The 18634-nt window shown below is 37.6% G+C and overlaps 1 protein-coding gene across 1 annotated transcript in view; it reads left to right on the forward strand.

The window, feature by feature from the left end:
* The first annotated feature begins 3188 nt into the window (after positions 1-3188).
* Positions 3189-18634, forward strand: part of DOCK2 (dedicator of cytokinesis 2) — a 194581-nt gene continuing 179135 nt past the window's right edge. The window contains 3 exon segments of the mRNA XM_086621891.1: positions 3189-3380; positions 12980-13063; positions 15983-16023. Coding sequence (XP_086478017.1) covers positions 3341-3380; positions 12980-13063; positions 15983-16023 — 165 coding nt within the window. The 5' untranslated portion in view covers positions 3189-3340.

Genomic DNA, 18634 nt, shown 5'->3' on the forward strand with positions numbered 1-18634 from the left:
TGTTTACTGTCACTGTACACTGAGATGCAAATAGCATAAAATGATTGAAGTACATAATTATTTTAATTAGAGGAAAACCTTCAGTAACTTGACATTGGGTGCATGTACTTTAAATGGGAGTACGGAACTGTAGGCCGCCTACTAAGACACTTTAGCTGTGTTGAGCTCCTTAGCATGTGAAGTTACGAAATATTTTTTTTTAATTGAAATAACTTGTTAATGCTACAAACCAAACTTAAGATGTCATTTCAACAAATGAATAAAACTGATTAGGGTTATCTACCCCCCAAAACGACTGCTTTACGTGTTCTCCTGTTGTTTACTTAGAGCACGTAGTCTTTATCATCTTAGATAATACATGCATGCTTACAAACGTTTTGCAGAATTACAACTAGCAGGTGGGGGAACGTCTGGAATTGAGGCTTTTGTTGTGCCGTAACATGCTTAAGGTATTGTTCTTATTGTCCTTTAAGTGCATGAAAAGACTTTGTATGTTTTCTTTTTTCTTTCTGTTCTGTTGCATCAGTTGCTATCCTGCAACTGTGCCCACAGATCTTGGCATAGAATAGAATTTAGAGCCCGTTAAAGGCAACTGTTGTATTCTGCTGAAATTCTTCTGTATAATGGAAGTTAGTGTAGATAAAACCTGATAATTAGGTAGTCAGAATTTCACAAGACGTTGTTTTCTGGAATTGATAGTAGCATTAAAGGAAGCAAGAATTCTCTCTGCTCTTCCTTTGCTTGCCCCCCAGCCCCCAAAAGGTAAGTTCCACCCATGAATTCTCTAAGCAGAAAGATACTTATGTTCTGGGGAAGCAAGGAATTTTCTACTTGCCTGTAAAGACCTTGTGCCTGGAAAAAGACGTAAGGAAAAGACAGTAAGGTACATGAGGATGATAAATGATTCTGTTCACTGTTTTCTGTGGAATGGTAATTACACAAATAAACCAACAAATATCTGGAATAAAAACCTCTGCTGACAACAGATGTAACTATTACCCACCTTAATTCTCTAGATCCTTGTTGGACTTTGTCTTCTGCTGTAGGAACGTAAGATTTTAGGGTTACCCTGCATGTTGCTGTACTCTCTGGATGTCTTTTTTTCTCTTAAAGCTGAAAAAAGAATTTCTTGCGCAATCCATTTGTTAGAAATTATAGCTCGGACTTTTTCAGACACGGTCAGACAAGAAGATTGTCTTAGCTAACTTAGGGGAAAGTGGTGGTAGGTGCTAGTGGCTGATGAGATGCAAAAGCATCATCATCAAAGTATGATAGGAGGAAGCAACAGCAGATGTGTGTAGTGCTGAGAGCCGGTGTGGGGGAAGGGGATGGCAGGTGGGAAGCAGCAATGACTTCAGAAGCTTGAGTTCTCGAGTCAGGGCATTGGTGATGAGTTGGGATGGTAAGAAGTGGGGCATGGTCCCCAAGGTGGGGACAGGGCTGTGTTCCAATATTTCAATGTGGTATTTACATGTCTTGATTCTTTGCAGAATCAGATCTCTGAGGTTGAAGAGATTCAGGGCATCAGGAAACCATTGCAAATGGGATCCCATTTTGGAGGTGAAATTTCTGTATATAGTTTCGTTGCATCGTTTCTTTTCAAAATATAGTATTAATTAGGTTTACTAGACCTACATGATGAAGGATGTTTTTCAATGAGTGCTAGAAAGAACAGTTTTCCTCAGGACTTTTGTACAGGGAAACGTAATGAGGAAGAGTAATGTAGAACAAGAAAATAAATGCAAGTCATGGCCTCTAGACCAAATTGTATATGGGAAGGGGTAACTTGCTGCAGTAGAGATTCAGAGGAGTAAGGCAGATATTTCCTAACCAAAGTTCCTGACTTATTACTCAAAATATGTAGTAAATTAAAAGATGAAATGGTTCAGCCTCAAAATCTTTTTTTTTGATAGGTAAACAATATAAATTGGATATTCTACGGAAAATAAAGATTTAGGACTCCTAGATGAAGCTGGTTGTCTTGAAGTGGAGATAATCTGAGTTGCTCAGAATCTAGCTCACTTTTTAATAAACATAACAGGAATTTCAATGTTATTTTAAGGGGGAAAATAACTAGCTACATCCTTTTCCTAAGCTAGTAGGTAGACGTGGTTAAGATTAGGGCAATTCAAGCATATCTGTAGTAAAGTTTAAGGTGGTTTTCCTCCAGAAATAGGTTTCAGAATTCCATGTGCAATGAGACAGACTGGCAGTCTGTCCTTCTTACAATTGCTGGTTAAAATCAAGAACTTGCATGTCATGTGTTACCAAAAATATCCTGAGGATGTAGCACAGCACTCTTGAACAGTTTTTGTAAACAATGACTGGTAAAATGCAATGTAACATCCAGAGGACAGGATTGTCCTATGACTTTGTTGTTCTAAGCAGGAGATAAAGAAACCTAAAATCTTGTAAAGCATTTTCTGTGTTTTTTTAATTCCCAACTATAAGTAAAAAACACGAATGAAGGTGACACACTTGTCTTTGATTCTGTACGTTGTCCTTTATCCAAATTACAAACAGCTTGCCTTGATCTCTGCACAGCCAAAATGGCATTATGTAAGTTAGCTCACACAGCAGCCCGTGTGGAAGTGAAGGCTGTACATATGCAACAAATTACTTTTTGAAGTTTAGTAGTTTAGTCTTTAAGAAAGTGCTGCTTGATTTACAGAATAAAGAGAAACTCTCCAACTTTTTTCCTCCAAAAGTCAAATGACAGAAGTAAAAAGGGATGAGTGCAGATTGAAATGTTGTGACTTTGTCTTCATTTCTCTTACGAGGAGTAGTCTACTCTGAAAAACAAATCGCTGTTTTGGGATAGGTTAGAAGAAAGGAGATTTTATGATGGAGTGTCTTGTGGAGTGAAATCTCTCAAAATCTGATTTTGGTGTCATTTAAGAAATAAGGCCCCCGTGACGTTTCAGAAGGGAGCTAATCAACATTCAGAGATTGTTACTGCAGTGGGCTGAGCACGCAGTAGCCTTCTAGTGTAGATCTTAAGCTTAGTGGTGGTGCAGGAGAGGACTGGCGTGGTTTTTCTCAGTTTTGCCTGCTTATGTGCTACAGCTAGTACCATGCGACAGAAACACCCAGTCTGGGATTCCCCTCCCCCATGACACTGGGGTACAATATCTTGAGAAAAGAGGAAGGAAGCTCAGAGCAGCAGCAAATCTCGCAGAACCCTCGCAGCTGCCCCTGCCTGCTAGTCCTCAGTGACAGCAGCTGGGAGACGGACCTTGCTGCAGTGCCTTTGTTTGTTACCCGTTTTCAAGCCTGTGTCCTACACTTTTTGGTTTCCTTGGTGGTGGGCATCCGTCGGCGCCTCACGGATTCATGTACGATGGCGAGATGGCACAAGACAGACAAGAAGAGTGGTGTAGGTATGTAACTGTAAACTGCCATTTGAGTTTTGTCTTCACAACTTCAGAACAGGATGTGGGCAGGTGTTTTCTCTGGTGTGATGAGTTAACACCCTCCGCTTTACCATGGTGGCTTAATTGAAATGACCAGTTTTGTACAAAGTTCTAATCTTTCAGAGTAAGAAGTACATGAGATGTAACCCTTCCACCCTACCCCACGCACCCACCCCTTGCAAATATTGAAATCTCACAGTAATGCAGTTTTTGCCACCTCAGTATTTTAGAAATGGGTTAAGTTAGTAGTGTGTTGTACAAAAAGTAGCAGCTAGAAATTATGGGGAACAAATGTAGGGGAAGGGGAATCCTACAGTTGCTTCTGAAACTGTCACTTGAGGTTAGTGTTACAGAAAAACCTGTGTATGAGTTGGTAAGCAATGCTTTTTGCAAGGAAAGTCATCTTCCAACTTGAATTTTTCTTAAAATGAGTGATGTTAACTTGCATAAAGGACTGAATTGCTGTTTAAAATAAAGCCTTAAAATTCTGAGTCAAAGCTGAAGCACTTGAAAGAAATGTCCTGCTGAATTTAACTTCAGGCTCTTAGTGCAGAAACCAGTTAATCTTTTACTTATGTTTTATTTTACCTACTAGTGTGTGGTTATTAATCTGGAACCCCCAAATTCTTCCAAAAGATATTTTTAATTTTAAGATCATAATATTTTGTGATGCACATGAAAAATAAAAAACCCCACCCAACTGACTTCATGAAATAAAATGAATCATCAAGGAATTAATAAGAGGAAAAGAATATCTTCCTGTTCAACTTCCACGTGCAGTACTGGCAGAATTGCGAAATCGAAGTAGCGTGTTCTGGTGGCAGTTAATATTACAAAATATAGGATGTAAATATTTTCTGTTTCAGTTTTACAAATAGTAGAAAGTACTTCATTTTTGCACTTGTTGTTCTGGAAGCTATTGATCTGGGAAAATCTGACTGGAATTGTTGGATGTGGCTGCTGTATCTCTATACCAGTGACGGATGTTTTCTTGCATATGGATAAAATTACTAGCTACTAATCAGTTATTTGGGCAGCTTTTTACAGGGAGCATTTTGGGTCAGGGTGAATTTTGTGTAGTTGCAAAAAAGGCTTGCTAGTTTTGTACTATAATTTTTAATGTTTTGGGGGCCAAATAACCTGGCTTCATGATGTGCAATATAGGCTAGTGATTTTTTTTTTTCCACATATCCCTGCAGTGGACCAGCCTACTGGGTTTGACCAAAGCATGTCCCCTGAAAAGGCCCTCACTTGTGATCTGTCACTTGTTCAGTCACTCTGCCATGCCTTGTTTACAGGGAAGTTTTGCCTGTCTATAACTTCACAGTCAGTGTGATCACAGAGTATACAAAAAGCTAGTATGATATAGGAATCTATCATTTTCTGAAATATATTGCTTCGTAAACTAATGGCAATTCAGTGAAGTTTGTTTTCATGAAGGCTACAATGCGTTTCAATTAAGCAATTCACTGCACTATTTGACTTAAAATACAATATTCAGAATATGCAAACTTGTACAGCAGTAGTCTTTTCTACCTCTGATCTGAGAATATTTATTTAAAAATAGTAAGCTTTTAACTGAATCACTTATCATGAACACTTCTACTTTAGTGCAGAAAAAGCAAATAATAGAAAATAACATTTAATGATAGTATTTTAACACCGTCAAGCTTAAACTGTCAGAGACAACACAAATTCAAGAGTTTATAAAAACTCAGAAGGACTAGGTTTTATTGATTTGGCAGTGGACCAATGTTCTTGCTTTTAAAATACTGTCAGCTCTAACAACTATGGCACGCATTTTAGAGTGAGTACGTACAATGTGCCGCTTGCACAGTGTCAGCGTTACCAGTGCAATTGCTACTGCTTTCTGAAACATGCTGTGCTGGAAACAGTGCTTCTTCTCTCACCCATCTCCATGATAAGACTGTTGTCTCTTTCAGTCTGGTTATTTGGGTTTACAACACAGACTGGAACTCGAAAAAGGTTGATCAGCTTAAGAAGCCTGATTGTTACAACTGCTCATGTGCCTAAAGATATATCTGGAATACTTGTGTTAGTAACTTCACTGAATACTCTGCAATCTGTTGCATCATGTGGATGAGGAGTCTTGAGAAGTTTCTAGGTGCCAACACAGTGACCTGTGACTTGTGGACTAGGAGTTGGTTCTAACTGAAAGACTAACTTGCTGTCATGTAAGCATTTAGGACGTCAGTGGTAAATTTGTGTCAGGAAGAGTGAAGACGAGGGCAAAATGAAACTCCATTTTTACTTTTGTTTGCAAGTTTAAAGAAATCATTTTCTGCTGCAAATTCAGTAAAAGCCCGTTGGCACTCGACCTATTGTTGAGATTAGCTCAAAGAAGCGAAAGCTACTGTTTGACTAAAAGAAATCTGCAAAGCATGAATGAGAAGGGATTATCAAGTTCCCCAAATAGGATCGTGCAATTGATTATTTGTATCTTTAAGGAACTTTGTTAGTGTTTAAAAGCAGACAACACATTTATCCAAGCTTTGATAAATTTCCTTTAAATAGGTGAAGGTGAAGCAGCAGATGGACTTCTGCTTTATACTGTGATAATTCTGAAAGACGATACCTCTTCCTTTGTATACATAAAAAAAAGTCAGTCTGGTTAGCCAGGAAGTAACTTGCTCAAGAACAAAGGCTGTACAACCTTGCCTATGCAGACCTAATAATGGGCCAAATAAGATTAGGCCCACTACTTATAGAAATAATTCCTTAAATTTTATGGCTGTGAGGCTTAAGGTAAATATATTTAGTTTGTAAAATTTGTAGCTGACAGATATCATATCTTAAGGAATCCATAACACAAAGCATTTCAAAGCTGGAGAATAACATTAACTCTTTTAACATTGTCACATGTACTTTGAATACACATCCCCTCTTCTGTAGTTACCCATTATTGCACTGCTCTACAAATCTCTAGATTTGTCTTCCATGCCTACTGGACTGCTCCGTGAAGAAGGGTAGGTGTGACACTGCTTTCCAATGGGAAGTCCAAACCAGAATATCATAATTTAAGATCTAGAGTAGGTCACTGGGGAGAACGGACGCTGCAAACCTGGTGGTGTTTTCTTTACCCTGTGCTTGCTCAGCTGCTGTTCTAGGCTACAAGCACATATGTGACGTTGGTGCAAAAGAGAATCAGTACAAGCTGTGTCATCATGCACAGTAATAGTACTACTACTTACTCTTTCTCCACTCAGCCCAAGTAAGTCTGTTTCCTGGGTTAAAGAAAGTTTTTCTGTTAAAAATCTTATATAAACTTTTTATACTTGTATGTAAGAAAAAAAAATCACAATTGTAGGCATATCTGTAGTTTAGTCTATTGCAAAGCAGAAGAGGGAAAATGAGAAGAATAATCAAATGGACCTTCCGACAGTAATAGAATACTAGTTATGTAACTACTCATACATGTACCTTTTTCTTGTAGGTCATCTTCAGTAGGGAGTGTTCCATTTCTGCTTCTGCATAATTGCCTTAAGTTAATAGATAACTACAAATTCAATAAGCTATAGTTTATACCCAGTAGCTCCTTTTCTTAGCCAAGCTGTGTTGGCTCACAGTCTGTTTTGTTTTCCTTTATTTATCTTGGAGACTAAATGTATTTGTTCTTTCATTATATAAGTTGGTAAGAATAGTGGGAGAATTTTTCACCCAGAATAATTAAAAAAAAAAAACCCACCTCAACCAACCAACCAAAAAAAACCCCCAAGCAAACACATACACATACCACCACCCTTATCACCGCCAGTTGACCTGTCCCATGGACCCACCCCTTGCCCTGAGAGGGGAGGGGAAAAAAAATATCAATCAGGGAAATAGTCACACTGAAGATTTAGTTTTGGAAGGGTGTTCAAAGAGGTTTTTGGAAATAAAACAAATTTATGTTCTTAAAAACTGGAGAGAAAATAGTATAATTGCTAAATTTTAACTATAGGAAACTCGTGGAGTGATGAGGCCTGGAATTGACAACTATAATCACAAACTGCTTTTTGAATTTAAGGTCTTTTGTAAGCATGCTTCTTGTGTCTCAGGAAAATCAAGAAATATGGGTGAACTGATTCTACTGAGACAAAGTCTGTGAAAGTTGACAAGCTTTTAGAATAATACAGACTGGATACTTTTTGACCATGTAGGGCTATTCTGTCTTCTATGTTTTCAGGAGTCTTTGTTTTCGAGTCTCTGGTGAATGATTCTGATGCTGAATTTCTAAGTTTTTCATTAGAAGTGTGCCTGATGCCTTCAGTTTCAGCTGATGAGGAGAGTTTCAGCTTGAGAGTGTTTGGGCCAACCTTTGGGTGAGCAGTAGTATGCTGAGTAGATTTGGAAGACTGCACGATTCCAGCTGGCTATGCCAGAATGAGGCTGTGTCCACTTCTGTATTTTACTTAATGAACTAGGGTACTCCAGATAGCTGGTACTCAGCTTTGCACTTGGAAACCGTATTCCTGATTTTACACATGGAGTTCTTAGTCTTGAAGCATTCCCAGCACAAATGTATGCTGCTTTTATGAACAGTACAAGACAGAAAAGTCATGGCAGGCTAGTAGCTTTGGTTGACAGTTTCCTAGTGATGTGCAAGATGAAAAGTGCTTGAAATCTGCTCAGACCTTGAGGAAACTGTCACATTTGTGAAAAAGTTATGAGCTGGTGAAATATTATGTTGACATGCTAAATTCAAGTGTCAGATTTATTTCTATACTGCTGAATCTGAAAATGGGTATTTGTCTATTTGAAGCGTCAGTTGTGGAGAGGACTGGGTGACTTCTTTGAAATTGTAGAAAATCACGTGCTCAACTTGGGTGCTAAGGGCTGTGACTGGCTCATCTGATCTCATGTGCTGAAGTGCTCGGAAAATTATCTTACATCAATGTGAAGTCTCTGTAGATTGAGCTTTAAAGGAGGCAGAGCTTTGTTCAGGGTAGGTCGCCTGCTTCATGAAATGCAGCCCCTGAACCCAACAGGCTGTTCTAGCCGCTTGGGAACCAACAGCAGTTTCATCAAGTATAGCTCACTGCAAAAGGCAAACTGAAGTAAGATGAAGACAAAGCTAGGAAAGGAATCTCTTTATCCACAATTTTTCATGAAAAGGAAAAAGCACAGTTAAATACGCTGTTCTTCATGAAGACTTCTAAGAAAAATGACTGTGCTACTATTTTCTACGAAAAGATAGAGTCAGAAACAGTATCTTCATGTAACTAGTTGGGTATGTTAGAATTTCCTGGTTCTTATACTGGCTTTATTGTGTTTAAGAAGGAAAATAAGTAGCTCAAGTCAGCTGAAACCTGCATCTGGCCCCAAGGTTAAGCATGTGGAGAAATCTGTATTGAATTGTCATCTGAGAACTGAAGAGTTACTCTTTGACTATGATTTGCAATAAATTAAATTAGCCTCTAACCCACCTTGAGCTTTGGTACATGTCTGTGAACTGTCAAGTGTTCATTAGAACTGCATCCATGTCATGTTCATTATAGTACGCTTGCTCTGTGACATTTATGGGAAGATGCCTAATTTGGAATACTAGCTCTCTAGAGTGTTTTGTGTGTGAATGTTACCAAATGAGGTACAAAGTACGAGGCTTTTTAAAATTATTTTTTCCACTTGTCATCTTCTAAATAGAGGACGTATAATTTAAATTATAACATGTTAACTATGCTTTTGTCTCAATCTGTGGTTGTTTGAATTTATATTTTAACAAGAATCCTACTCTGAACAAAGACTGACTGTTTCATAGAATCATTTAGGTTGGAGACCTTGAAGATTGTGTCCAACTGTTAACCTGACACAGCCAAGTCCACCGCTGAACCATGTCATAGGCACCAAATTCACCTTGTGTCTTGGAATGTCAAGAGAAATGTCCTCCGCAGATTTTTCACTACTCTGCTTTGGAAAACATGAACAGACCTTTGTGGATTGATGAAATATACTTCACAGCCATGCATGTATTCAACAGCATACGCACGTGTATATCTAGCGGGGGAAACGTGCCTATCGTATCCAGCAGTTCTGGCTCTAATAGATACGTAGGAATTAAATGGAAACATAGGAACTTTCTTCAGCCTTCATGCTCAGTTTTTGCTACTGGGATGGGTGCTGGTAGGTGTCTGCACTTATGCTCCGGATGGCTGAAGGTGAGAGAGCTATAGCAGGATTAGACACAGAAGCTTCTTAGAGTAACTGACTTGAACAGCATGTTTTCTTCGGTGAAATAAGAAAGGATTCTTTGGTTATGCTTCATGGGAATGATGGGAATCACTTCCGTCTTCCTGAGGTACAACTCAAAGCCCACTTCTGCTTGAGCAGAGTTCAGATTGGAAAATATTTTATGTTAGCAGTTTGACCCGGTATTTCTTCAGCATGCTTTCTGAAGCAGTATGGTGGTTGTAGTGTGCTGGCTTTCAGCTCATCTCCTGAGGGAGCCAGAAGAAACACCTGGAATCTAAGGGGATTTTGCATTGTTTTTGGTATTTGTTTGGGTTTTTTTTTGTCATGTGTATGTGTCGGGCTATAAAATTACTCTAAAAAGATAAGTTTTATTCCTTGTTGATCTGGGGGGAAATTTGCTAACTGTATTCTCAGTTAACTGTGAAGCCCATGTTTAGGAACACTGTCTTAAGGTGGGAGCACTCTGGGCGTTCTCTGTGCCGTTCTGGGAGAAGCTGACCACATCTGTGTATGGAAGTGCTATTGACAGGAACACCTCAGCCTGATGCTTGCTGCTGGGGAGGCCATATGCCGTACAAATCTCTCCCACTAATCCTATTTCCATGGCATCACTTGCTCTTGAGGTAATTGCTATTAGGATTTAGAGTGAATGCTGAGGTCCTCAAGTGGGCTGCCTTACGTGCCTCGAGGATACTGTCTCCTTTCATATTTATGGCTGGGATAGAGGATGCTGGGGAGTAGAGTGGTAGAAGGTTCTTGAGAGTGATTTGACCTTTATTTCTACTAGCCAGAGAGTTGGTTTTTTTGGGGTGTGTGTGGTTTGTGATTTGTTTTGTGTTTTTTTTAAAAAAAACCAAATCCAGTTGTGAGTATCCTGACAAAAAACCTTTTAAGTCCATACAGGTTTTTCATACACTATTTTTGAAGAGCAAAATAAATGAAAACTGTGCACAGTTTTCACAAAACCGGGCACAGACACGCAACCCTGAAGATCACAACACAGGATGGAGGAAAGGAAGCCCTCTTCTTGGCTGGTGAACTCTGAGGTGATACTCACCATGTAAGAGGGTCACCGTTTGTAAGGGAAATGATATCAGTTACAGCTGACAGAAGATGTAATTGGATATAATAGTCAAATCTTCATTCACAGTTAAAAATTCCAAAATTAGCACGTGATAAAACTGTCTCGTGCTGTAGATAATACATCTGGATGTAGCTGATGGTATTTGATTGATTGTTTATAGAGTTTTTGACAATGGTATATGGGAGCTAATTTCTTATCACAAAATGTATGGATAGGTCTGTAGCTTAAAACTTTGTGAAGGATTTTGTTAAACTCATCCTACCAAACAATCCAATTTCTACAGTAAAATCTCTCTCATTAAGTTTCCACTTAGTCATTTAGAAAAGCCTAAGCTGATAAAGCCACTTCCTTTGTCAGTTAGTTACTGCACTTTTCAATATATTGCTGTCAGATGAAGTTTTCAAGAGAGCAAATCCAATATGCAGTTACTCAGTAATTTGGGTCTTTATTTTGACACAAATACAACTAAATACAGCAGTGCCTGTTTTGAAATATACAGTGCATGCTAGTCAACGGTAATTTTAATCTGTATGGACGTTTCAGAAAAACAGCAGGAGCACACCCCCCCACACCTCTCCAAACACTCCACTGGAAACATCTCTTTAAATGACATAATAATTTAGGAGCGTTGTTTGCCATCTTCCATTTCTCGAAATTGTGTCAAGCCTAATGAAAAGAAGCCAGTCAGAACATAACTACACATCTACTACTTAAATTCAATTTTTTTATTGAGCTAAGGCAGCTCTCTGAGGATCACTGAGGAAATGTCTTCAAGATTCTCTTGAAAGAATGACTGAATCTGGACAGCAGTGCCTCACTTCCAAGTTGCGTTGTGGTTTTTTTATTTTATTTTTCTTTTTGCTCTGCCCTTATGTTTAGTGATTCAAGCCCTACTCTACCCAACCACGAGGAGGAACTGATGGGAAGGCCTCTTCACGTCAACAAAAATAAGAACTTGTTTTTGGTCCAAGAAGCCTCTGAATTAAATCTGAAATTCCTTCTTATTTCTGTTCCAGAAATATAATTAATATAGTGATGGTAAAAGAAACAAGAAATATAATTTATGGAACACTTAATAAAGTGAAGAGGATTAGTCTATTTAGCTCTACACTCCCCCCTTAGGCATTTTCATGAAAGGCAATTTAATTTGAGACTTTTAAATATGATTTTAAGTAAAATGTGTCATTAGTATACATTTTTGGCCTAGTAGAAATGAATATCCTGCTTTAGAAGCCTGGAGGGGAGAGCAAAAGAAATACAGGAATATACTGAAGGTAGGTTCAGCTTCCTAGACCAGTTTTCCCCTAGTCCAAAATACTGCAAGTTTGGATGCTCTGTGAGTGTAGATGGATTGGGATGCTGCCCTGAGAAAAGGAAGAAAACCCTGCTGACTGATATCTTTACTGCGCAACAGAGGTCATGGTTAGTAGCCAGTGTACTGTTCCTACTTGTACACTTTAATTGTGGTTTCAGGCTTAAACATTTTAATCAGTTTCCCTGTGTGATACTAGCTTCAATAACCACTTCTACTCTGTAATGCTATTGTAAAAGTTGATAACCAAGCCCATGAAGAAAAAAATATACATGAATGCCTACTATAGCAGCCCACATCCTGTAGCCCTAGAATGTATGAACTAGTAAAGAAGCTTATTTTCTTGAATTCTCTCTGAAACATAGCTGTTTCTTAACCACATATAGATAAGCTCCTGATTAGAATGCTTTTCAAGTCTGCTGCTCCTGCGCTTTTTTCAGAGTGATTAAATACAGAGTACTATGAAACTTCCTACTGTTTCCATATAAAACACAGTTTTATGTTAAGATGAGTCATCTAAACCCAGAAAAGAATTCTGTAAATTGAGTTATCATGTGTATCTGGGCCCCTTCTCACCAGTGTTGCCATAAATTTCTGTAAACTGTGCACTTAAATTCTTAGTCAGATCAGTAGACCAACAATTCTCCAGCACAATGAATGTGCAGATATCGAAGACCTGCATCTAAACAGGTGCTTGTAAATCCTGTGCAGAGCAGTTGTTGTGAATAGTTTGTTTCCATGCATATGCTAGCTTTTCTTTCTTTTCATTTTCAGCACTAGCCATTAACAGCACCTTTGCATTTGCACAAGAAAAGAGATTAATGGTGACAGATGAAGCTTCTTGATAGAATTATGGCTCTGTTTGTTTATTCTAGTGTATTTATCCTAGTATCAGAACCTTAATAACAATGTGTGGTTTTCAGTTTAACTCTAATGTATAGCTGTACTTCAAAACATTATTTTTGTCCTTTAATTTTTCAGCTATATACAATTTCAAAGGCACAGGAATAACTCAACTACCTCTACAGATTGGTGATGTGGTATATATCTTGGAGTCCTGTGAAGGTAAGTCAGTTGCCTTCAGCCTACAGACTTCTCTGTGTGAATGACTTAATCCTTTTACTTCACAGCAGTTCCTCATGTTACATAAGTAGCCATGTAATGCTCTATTTGTATCGGTGGTGTTCTATTTTGAGGAAGAACCTATTCATTTTTGGAGAGCCAAAATCAGAAATGTTAGAGTATGTGTGTTTTTTTTGGGAAGCCATTACCAAATGAGGAAGTCATCAAGGTGAAGTAGAGTTTGTGATGTTCATGCCAGCTTGTAATATACCTAATGGAAGTTACATTAGATTTCATTGAAGTTTTAATTGAGTACATTTTTGCCTCTAAACTAAATATTTGTTGCTAGGAGATATTCAGCATGTCAGGCATCCTATAGTATAAGATGAAAATCTAGTATGTTAAAGTAGTCTGTAGGTCAGCATGATAGAAACACTTCTGAAAGCTTTCCAAATCACTGAACATGCTAAACAGTGGAAGGTCCAAGTCAAGTCATGCATGATAGATAGTCAATATGCTGATCCAAACTTACGTAGCTTGTATGTGGAGATACCTGACCAACTGTATAAGCATAAAATAAATACAAGCACAAGAATAAACATCAAATTTCATACATTTGTGAAGCTGAATTCATTGTTGATACAGTAGTGATAGTGTATCCCTCCATACTGACTTCATCTGTACCTTCACAATCTGACTCAATTCTCTCCCAAGTCTCGAGAGTTTTTAGTAGTAAAAAGCAACAAGAGTGCAATTGTTCCTAACTCGACAGTTAGGTATCTGCAAATGTCGTCATAATAGTAGTTTATTTTCAATCTGCAGTGATGTTCTTCACCAGGTAGCAGTTTAAAAAAAAGTTACAAAGTGCTTCAAGCTTTGCAAAATGTATTGTAAAATTATCTTCTTCAAGCTACTTTTGCTGCCTGTCAGCTGTATCTTATTAACTGTAGTTATGTTAAATAGAAAGGCCGACTGCTGTATTATGCAGTTAGAGACAGCTGTATGTGGTGGTCTTAAGGCTGCAAACAATCCAAAGCCATTTGTGCTCAGCCCATTCCACTTCATAGAGCTCTAGGTTGTTTTGCATGGAAACAACAAAATATTTGAGAAACCATACCTCCAATGTTTTGGAGTGCATGTTTTTTTCTCTATTTGTAAGGGAAATTGAACATGTCTAAGCATCAGTGAAAATACTGATATTGCTCATTAGACTATTAGTCAACAGATGCATCTCTCCAAGTCATGAGTGATGATTCTCGTCCTCTCCTAAAAAATGAAAGGTCTGCATAATTCTTTAAGCCTCCATTCGAAACATTTTGGCTAAGAAAAAATACATTGATAAACCAGAAAACTCTTTATCCGTATATTGCTCTGTTAATCGCAGAAACAATATTCCAGGTTTCTCACTCCTGTGATAGATTTGTTGTCAGTTTGTCAGCCCAGACTAGCAAATTGAGTCGAGATCTTATGAGGTTATTTTTTATCTAGAAGTTTTTTCTGAATCCTCTGCCTTTAGCATGCTTTGTTTGCTTTATGAAATAAGTTTGTCAATGAAGAAGTAGAATCTTTCATATTATGCAAGTGAGGAAGTTAAACTTTTATCAGGTGCTTAAAAATACACTGCCAGCTGCAGCTGAAGAGTAACCAAAAGTAAGTTGTTTTTTTCTGTGCTCATTTTATTTGCTGTTTTAGTTTGTTTATGCACAAAATATATGCACAGAACATACATGTGCAGTCACAGTAAATGGATGAAATAGATGGAATGTATTTATGCTTGGTTGTAAAATGGAGACTATGTGCAAATAATTCAGTTTCAGAAGTGAGTTCAAATTCTGTTGCTGAGAAGACACTGGAAAAAAAAAAAAAATCCAAGTGCTGAAAAACCTGAAAAAAAATCTGTCCTGGTCTTTCTTCGAGATCAATGATTCTCCTGTGACTTTTAACATTGCCTTTCTCACAGTACTGTTTGGGATGAATTTTTTATGCTTTGGTTGCATGGCTGAAATACCTGCGCTGTGTTAGAAATGGTGAGAAAGAAGAGGTGGTAGGGAAGAGATAATACCTGTTCATGATTAGAGTCAGAAAATGTATGCTTTTAGTCATAAAATTCTCTTTGGGGTGAAACAGAAGCAGCTTTCAACAGAGTTGAATGCAGTTGCTGTGTAAGTAATGTTTCATGATGATATGTGTGCCCAGGGGACGTGGCTTCTGCTGTAATTCAGTAAGGGCGAACTCTTCCTTTAATGTTCTTCGTGAAAGTTCACTGACTTAACTGAGGCATAGATGGGACAAGCTCTGAATTAGTAGTTTAATTGCCGCTGCTGAAATACTGCACTCTTTCAGAAGAGGTTTCGCATTACGAATGGAGCAGAAGCTGCATATTAGCCCTTTGTTTTCTTGAGGTTCTAACTTGAACTTCACACTAGGAAGCTGCTTACTCGAGTTGGATCCAAAATGGCAGGAAGTTGGTTTACTTACGTTGAAGGAAGCTGGATATGTACCAACCGTGCACTGTATCAGATTAACGCTACACCTAGAACACAATCAGAATGGCTAACCAGTATCAGGAGCGATACTGGTTTGAGAGACACAGATATATCTGTGTGAGTTATGTTACATTACAAAACAGCTTATCCTACCTTTTGTATGTGAGTGTGGAGGTGTTCACTTCTGTGTAAGATTATCTGTACTTACTACACAAGACTTTAAAGTAGACCATATAATCCCACTAGCTAAAGTGCAAGTTGTGCTAAATAAGCTTCCTGCTATTCACTTTACTTTCATCTATATATTTTCATAGTAACATTAATTTTGAACATCCTATGCTAGGTAGTTCTTATATAAAACAAAACCCATGACTTTATTGTACGCTTTTTCATACCTATGTTCTGTCATACTAAGTGCACTCTTTTTTCCTTTCAGATTGGTACAAAGGTTACCTAGTAAGACATAAAGGATCAGAGGTAAGATCATGCTATTAGTTCCTATGAGACTATTTTAAAGAAATCAACCCATGAAGTGGGTTTTTTAGTACCTCTTATCAGATAGTCTTATTGTTATCTCTGAAGTCAGCTACCTCCATTCTCTTTCCTTTCAAGATGAAAAAAAAGATCAGTATTTGTCCTGGACAATGTTGGTAAATATTGGAAATGAGGACTGGGAGAAGCAGATCAATCAAGAAAAAATTACTGTGCCTTCAGGTTAACAGACTGATGGAGATATCATTAGAAATAACTTTTTGAGTTAATTTACTGCTAGATGTGTTTTTCTGCACTTTTTTCTATGGATTTTTTAGGTTACATTCAATCTAAACAACTCCCATTAGGCTTAAATTCTTAAATATATCTCTAATGCAAAGCCACAAATGAATAGTTTTTACCCTGGATATGATGACTCTTGAGTTAGGTAGCAAGAAAATTACTTTTTTAGATTCAAACACACTTTCCTAGAAGAAAAGCTTTTTTTTTTTTTGACACTTGCTGTTAGTATCAGAAGTTTTAGGGAGCAGCAATGAAAAAGCATTTGAAGATAGAGACTCATATTACAATAAAAATGTTTGGTGGAAGTTGCTTCTCTCTAGCCTGGAAAAACCATGTATAAAACCTTCACAGCCACTTAAAAAGCCATATCTGGAGAGATGAGGGACAGTTGTTCGCAGAGAATATGGGGTCAGAAGAGAACGAGAACAGTCTCAAGTTGTCTGTTTCTCCTTTTTCTTACTTTGTATTCAATGGTTTGTAGGTATTAGCAATAACTTGCATTAAGTTAGAGCGACTAATTTGTCTTTTTTCAAATTGTACATGATGGTAAAATATTTTAGTTTCCTTTTGGAAGTAGTAGATGCTTAGATTAGCCTTACTATTTCACTTGATTGTTCAATGGCTGCGCTTCCTAAAAGACAGAGGAATGAGTAATTATTTGTGATAATTATGCATAATCATTTTCTCCAGACATCTGTATGTTGATTCTCATGTTCTATGAGGTCCAATACAACTGCGTAGTACACCTTATTTGCTTGCTTCCATTTCTAGCTTGTCACAGACGAGGCGGAAGCCAGGCCAGGGATAAGGTAGTTCACCATAAGTTCTTGATACAGTGTAGTATTTCAGTGAAAGCTACCCAAAGTAGTTACTATCAGCTGGTCTACCTGCAATAATTGAGGTTGGATGGCTAACCATCCTCCTATCTTGTCCAGTACTGTAACTGTGTTTTAAATACTCCTTTGACATTTCTCTTGGTTCAAAAAGCTATTGCTGTTTATGCTAATTAAAATTTTTATTTTATTTCATTTTAGTCTAAAACTAAAAAAGGGAAAATATTTATCAGAACTAACCACTTCTTTTTAACTAATTCTTAATATTGCTAAAAAGTTTCATCAAGGTCAACATGCGTAACATTTTAAGAAGTATTACTAATTTCACTAAACTTACTATTAATGGGACCTTCTTTTTTACTTCGCATCTTCATGGACTCTTTTGAACATAAATATTAATGAACACTGTGCAGTGATAAGATATGACTTTATTTTGGTTAGGATCTGGTGCTAAAAGAAAATAGCTATAAAAGCTCAAATCAATTGAGAGAAAGATTTTGTAAAGTACCACGTATGGGTGTCAGTTACTGAATAGAGAAGAATCCAAGAAGAACCTAGTTTAATTACCAAGACTAGATTTGCTAGTTAATGTGAGGATTGTCATAGGTAGATTAGTGGTCAAACATTCCTTCAGCTGTTGCAGAGCAAGAATGCATCGCATTAGATAGTTTTGTCTGGTGACAGCTTTTTTTCCTACACAGGTCAAGTAATAATAAATGTAGAGAATGTCATGAAACCTGGTGCCCCCTTTGCTACATCTTGCTGGGCATCTTACTGCATGGCCCTAGGTAGTACAAAATGAGAACATAATCTCAGTTGCAGTGGTGCCACATATACCCAGTAGGGCTGAGAGTTTATGGCTTTATGAAGTGTCTCCCTTCTTTGTGAATCGCAAATGAAAGGTCGTTCTTTTTTCTTAAAGTGGTTTTAGTCTTAGGCACAGTGTTCTTGGCTCTTATGCTTCACAGTGAACGTTAAGTTTACTATCCTTCATGTCAGTGGTCGTTTTGCTGTTCATTCTGAGTGATTTCCTTTGTCTATCAATATTTCTTTCACTAGATGCAACTATCCTATAATAAGAGTCTCTCCTTTGGTTTTACAATCAAGCTGATCTCTAAATTAGACTGCATTTTTTTCCTAGAATGGGAAACTTATGGGCTGATGCACAGCGAAAATGTTTCTTTGCTGTATTTACACTGTATGTAGTGCTTTCTGGGAGAGTAGATGGGGAGATGAGGGTGGAAGATGGTGTTTCTTATGAAGAAATGTAATTCTATGTTTGCAGAAAAGGATATGACAAAACTTCTATTACTTGTCTGTCAAACAGAAATGCACTAGCTGGAAAGAAAACTAGATAGGCAGCAGGTAATTTGGAGATTAGAGTTTATATTCATAGTTTTAGAAAGCTCTTATTTGTTACTTAAAAATGTTCTTGGAGAATGAGAGTGGATTGTTTTTTATTTTTTATATTCTCCTTCAAC

The sequence above is a fragment of the Tauraco erythrolophus genome, chromosome 16 (assembly GCF_009769465.1).
Source record: "Tauraco erythrolophus isolate bTauEry1 chromosome 16, bTauEry1.pri, whole genome shotgun sequence".
NCBI classification, from domain to species: Eukaryota; Metazoa; Chordata; class Aves; order Musophagiformes; family Musophagidae; genus Tauraco; species Tauraco erythrolophus.